The 5,584-nt window shown below is 31.9% G+C and overlaps 1 protein-coding gene across 1 annotated transcript; it reads left to right on the top strand.

The window, feature by feature from the left end:
* Positions 1–319: 319 nt before the first annotated feature.
* On the top strand, positions 320–2,770 carry LOC133308913 (uncharacterized). Its single transcript, XM_061509650.1, has 3 exons — positions 320–448; positions 847–913; positions 1,684–2,770. The coding sequence occupies exons 1-3, from the start codon at positions 398–400 to the stop codon at positions 2,517–2,519; spliced, it is 954 nt and encodes a 317-aa protein (XP_061365634.1). The 5' UTR covers positions 320–397; the 3' UTR covers positions 2,520–2,770.
* Positions 2,771–5,584: the final 2,814 nt, after the last annotated feature.

The following is a 5,584-nucleotide window of genomic DNA, read 5'->3' as shown; positions in this document are numbered from 1 at the left end:
AAAAAAAAATTCTGTTTTTGTTGTATTATTTTTTTTTATAAAGTTTATATAAAAATAAATTAGTCCCATTAATTTTATTTTATTTTCTCCTTACAATGAATTTACTTACTTTTACGTGAATGTAATGGAAAAAAATTGCAATTAAACCCATAAAATTAATTTTTTTTTTTTTACGTATAGCTCCTTAAATCATTTTTATTATCAAAGGGAAAAAAAAAAATTGCACACCATTAGCAAGGGCATTATGGTAATTGGAGAGGCACGTAGAGGGGGATGTAGATGAAAAACAGAGATAGAATAGAAAGAGAAAATCAAACGAAGAATTTGTAACATCCACTCCCTCCCTATCCTTCTCTCTTCTCTCTCCGTTTCCTTTATCATATTCTCTCTCATTTCAATGGCTTCTGCTTCCTTTTCTGATCCTACTCTCTCCACCAAGAAGAAGAGGGTAACCTCTCATTGTCTCTTTTGCTTCTTCAATCATTTTTTCAAAAAAAAAAAAAAAACTGATTTTTTTGAACCTGTTGAGCTAAAGATGTGATTTTTTTTCAACCCATGAACCATTGCATTGCATTTTCTTTTCTTGGGTATCAAAGGGTAGCATTTTCTTTCTTTCTTTCTTTATTTTGTTGTTTTGGGGATTTTTATTTTTATTTTCTCTCATGGTTTTGTTATTTTTTATTTTTCTCTTTTTATTGACTTATGACTTTGTGAATATCCTCACCAATTGTATCAAAGGGTAGCTATATTTCTTTCTTTCTTACCTTGTTTCTCTGTTTTGGAAATTTTGGATTTTTTTTTTTTCCATATTTATTGGCTTATGGCATTGCATTGTTGAATGTTCAGACAAATGGGTCGGCGAAACTGAAGCAAATCAAGCTTGATGTTCGGCGTGAACAATGGCTTTCTCGAGGTAGCTTTATGATCTTCATTTTCACCTTGAAATTTTTAATCTATAGACGATGTTGTTCTGTTCTATGTTTAATATATCAATGACATTGAATTCTCGACAATGATTTATTTATATATTTATTATTTATTTCCCTTTTCTGACTCAATCATGGTTGATGAATGTCTTAATTTGGAGTTTCCTTTTATTTGTTAATCTCTGCAGATGATATCCTTTGTTTTTTGAAGCATTTGTTTCTGTCATTCTATTGTTTGCTATAATTATTTTTTGAAATTATGCATTTGCTTCCTTGCATTATCTACCTGCATAATTTTGGCTTAAAAGGATATCAACATGTATGAAATCTTCTCTTATAAACTTTCAAATTGTACCATCTAACTAAGAAGATCTTCAAAGCTTGGCATGATTAGTTTTGGCCATGTTTTGAAGCATCATCAATCATGTGACCATGTTTTATCAATGGTTCCAATTTTTGTATGTTGCACTATAGTTAATGAATAAATAAAATCTAAAGTGAAGTAAAGCTCTAGTCTTTTTAACTGGTAACTTAAGTGTAAGACCAAATTCTATATATCAAAGGAATGAAAGAATGATTCATAACGTCCTTTTTAAATTCAAACATGGTATAAACATTCTCCACTCCAGCAGTAGTATATGTAGAATCTGAAAGTGAAAGGAGGAATCCCCGGGGATCCTGAGATGCATTGTTTCAAAATCCTCTCAAAGTTGCTAAGTTTTTTTTTTTCATTGTTGATTACAATGTTGTGTTTTAGTCAAAAAAGGATGCAAAGTTGACTCAAATGGAAGTGTTGATTATTGTCCATCATCTACGCTCGTTGCCAGTGAGGAGAATCGATCATCGTACGAGGAAAACGTGAGAAAAAGAGGAGAGGCTATTGAAGGCTCTTGCATCCAGGGCGTTGACACGGGATCCATGACAAACAGCCCCATGCAAAGTACTTTTGATCATGATGAGTCACCAAATGATTTCTCCGAGAGGAGTACCAGCAGTAGCAGCATGAGCACTTGTTTCTCAGGGAATGTCAGCGAGGAAGAAGAGGATGATGGATGCCTTGATGACTGGGAAGTTATTGCTGATGCGTTATATGCAAATGATAATGTGCATTCCGTGGTTTCAGAGTCTCCTGCAGAGCATGAGATGAAGTATTCCTATGATGTTTCAGAGGCTACTAAGAATCCTAGAGTAGATTTATCAAAAAAAGAGTTCACATCGGATATTCCTGAATCGAATCTGAACTGTCGAGCATGGAAACCTGATGATGCTCTTCGTCCTCAGTGTTTGCCCAACCTCTCCAAGCAACATAATTCTCCATTAAATTCAAACTGGCACGGTAACCACAAAAATGTACCTTGGGCATGGCAAACAATCATTTCTCAACCTTCTCAATGTCCCATCTGTTATGAGGATTTAGATGTGACAGACTCAAGTTTTCTTCCTTGTTCGTGTGGATTTCATCTCTGCCTTTTTTGTCACAAAAAGATCCTTGAGGCAGATGCGCGATGTCCAGGCTGCAGAAAGATATATGATCATGTAGATGGAAATGTTGGATTCAACATAGGAGCAGAAGCTTTCTACATCACTCAATGATGCAGTATGAAAACAGGTTGCTAGATCTTAGAAGACAGATTGTGTTTCTAGAAAACATGTTGTAAATGTTTTTTTTCTCTTATCACTTAATTCATAGCCCTTCACCCCTCCCCTTGTTTCAATCTATTGTCCCCTTTCTGAATTTAAAAGATCAAATTTCATTGAGAATATGAGTGTAGTGACTAGGTAGAAGGTTTTAGATAATCAAAAGGTAGAGGTTTGATTTGCATTACCATGGTTTTTTTGTCATATGTTAATGCAGAAAACTGAATGCTGTTATTGTGAATAAAAATAATAATTGCACTCAAATTCAATTTATATGCTGTTTTGACTATTGGAATTTCAGGTGGTTTCTTGATATCATTCCTTGATTTAATTAACTTGGATGCTGATGTTTGTAATTGAATTCTACATGCATTCATCAATATTAATCTCCACATATTATATCATAGTTTCAGGTATTGTCCTATCTGGTGGTTTGAAACTTAAATCGGTACTTGAAATTCCATTCCACCCCTTGGTTAAGTTTTTGTATAATTTAATGTTTTGACTTTTAGCTACTTCTTTCATGTCGGTGATCAAGATGTGATGCTATTTTTGGTTTGGTGGTTTGTTGGAATCTAATTTATTAATTCAGAAATTGAACTAACTTTGATTAATAGGCTATTGAGAAATCTGGAAAGTTCTCTTTCTCATACTTGTTTGCTTCTTTTTTCAAGCAATATATTTCCAAGTGAACTTGTATTGACAGCTTCTTACAAACATTGCATGGCTGCAAAAGTATATACATGCATATATACGCATATTTTTGTGTCCAAAGAAACCAAACTTGTATAAAATTTTATGCTTCTACATGTCCATTCATGTTTATCCTTCCACCATGCCATAGATTATCCATGGTGCTAATCTTAGCTATGAAGTAAGGAAAAACTGAAGTATATATTCATTTAGTGTGTACATATTATATTCCAAACGCCAGAGAGCCCCTGGCTCTTTTATAGTTTTTTTTTTTTGGGTAAACATTTTATGAGTAAAGGATTTCTCCCATGGTCAATGTAGATAAGTTATTTTCCGTGAGCTCAAAGCGACGTCATTTTGAGATAGAAATTAAGATATTTTTGTAATTTTAATATATTGTAGGGTTATATTAGTCTTTATCATTATAATTTTTTAATCTTATAATTTCAAAATGACGTCGTTTTGAGCTCACTGGAGATAAAATTTTCACCGAAGAAATACTTTTCACACATTTTATATTCTATATTAAAACAACGTTAGCAACAACTCTTTGTGGCCAAAAATATGTGTTATAGAAAAACCTATTTGGTGGGGACCAACAATTTGTTTAGTCAGAGAATCGGTGGGGAGTTAGTCATTGTTTATATTATCTTTATAATAGGTGGAGTCAGATGTTGACCCAGTGCTTAGTCTTCCTCGACCTTAAAAGGTTTAGTTTGCACCTAACCTGTGTACATAATGATGGTGTAATTATGTGTAAATTTCATATAATAATTGTGTTAATCTTATATTAATTACCTGAAAAAAAAAATTATATTTAGCTCTTCTCTGGATGAATATTCGATGCGATGCTATCTATTTAATACTTGTAAATAGCAGTATTGTAAAACTCAGCCCGATCCGGTCGGGTCGACCAGGGATCCAGTGAACCAGTCATTGGACTGGTTTGATTTAAGTATTGGACCGATCATGCATTAATTCGGTCAAATCTAGTCAAAACTCGAACAAAATCGACCAAATCCGGTGACCCGGTCGGGTCATGTATTAAAAAAAAAATCAAAATTGTTTCATCTTATCAAAAAAAAAAATGTAGAACTCATTTTAAAATTTTTTGTAATTTTATTTGTTAGTATACTCTTCTACAATGATCCCAAATTGAAAAATATGAGTTCAATATTTATTGAGAAGTATATTTATGAAAATTTTGAGTTACAATTTAAATTGACATAGTAATAGCGTGCATTTTTATTTATTTATGCTTCATGTTTTTTAGCATATTTAGTGAACCTTGTTTAATTCATTTTAGATATAGAGAATATAATTGAATTTATATGTTCATATTTTTATATATTACCGGTCCGACCAGTGACCCAGTACCCCGACTGGGTCGATGTCCGGGTCGGGTTTAATAACACTGGTAAAGAGAGATACAAACATAATTTTTAGATAATCATATTATGTGAAATTTAAACATAAAAGGATTAAGGATCTATTATCCAAATGGATTATTATTACATGTATTATGTATTAACCACTGAGTGCACACCATTTATTCAATTTGTAGGTACTACAAGATATGAATTAAATTAAATTAAATATGTTTCATATTAATTGCATCAACTAACATTTTTTCCAAATAAAATTAGGATTTTATTTTTCTCATGTTGTTGGAGATAAATATCTTTTATCATAGACACATGATATGATGGGACCCACCATCTATTAAAAAAAAAGTGATGGCACAATTTTTTATGTGAGAGAAACATGAGAGAGTTATCTCATGTAAAATGAGACAATAATTTTCCATAAAATTATGCGTAATTTGTGTCAAGAGTTATAATTTTAGTGATACCAAATTTTTGTAAGAATAATTTCATTTCAGATCGAACACAAATTAGTCTATTATTTCTCTATATTAAATATTAGTATCATATATTAAAAAAACAATAACAATAACAAAAACACTTGTGTGGTTGTGGATTATAGTTAACAACTTACGGTTTGAGACCTAACAAAACCACGGTTTGAGACCAAAATTTCATACTCCAATTATTTTTATTTTTGTCAAACACGTTCGTTTAATAATGGCTTTGTTTCACCCATTAAATTGAGGTCCATACTTTTAAGTGTGCAATAAACAATTTTCATTTTATGCAAAATTATGTGCGTACAGAACACACCAAAATCTACATAAGATCCTTGGGACATACAATGAAGATCTTTACATCGTTGACAGTGATACTTCGATTGTGGGCGCTTTTGGTGTCATATGCTTGAATTCTAGATATTTGTAATAATAGAAAACGCAATACGCGTTTCATTGTATT

Source organism: Gastrolobium bilobum, unplaced genomic scaffold, assembly GCF_033153095.1.
Source record: "Gastrolobium bilobum isolate Gb01-03AN ecotype WA unplaced genomic scaffold, APGP_CSIRO_Gbil_v1 utg5203, whole genome shotgun sequence".
Taxonomy (NCBI): Eukaryota; Viridiplantae; Streptophyta; class Magnoliopsida; order Fabales; family Fabaceae; genus Gastrolobium; species Gastrolobium bilobum.
The sequence above is the reverse complement of the archived record's forward strand: the minus strand, read 5'-3'. Positions and strand labels throughout refer to the sequence as shown.

What these genes read in the sequence shown, in the direction of transcription:
- LOC133308913 (XM_061509650.1), top strand. Translation starts at nt 398, where the DNA reads ATGGCTTCTGCTTCCTTTTCTGATCCTACTCTCTCCACCAAGAAGAAG. An exon ending in TCTCCACCAAGAAGAAGAGG is followed by an intron (nt 449 to 846) that starts GTAACCTCTCAT and finishes TTGAATGTTCAG; the next exon opens with ACAAATGGGTCGGCGAAACT. An exon ending in TGAACAATGGCTTTCTCGAG is followed by an intron (nt 914 to 1,683) that starts GTAGCTTTATGA and finishes GTTGTGTTTTAG; the next exon opens with TCAAAAAAGGATGCAAAGTT.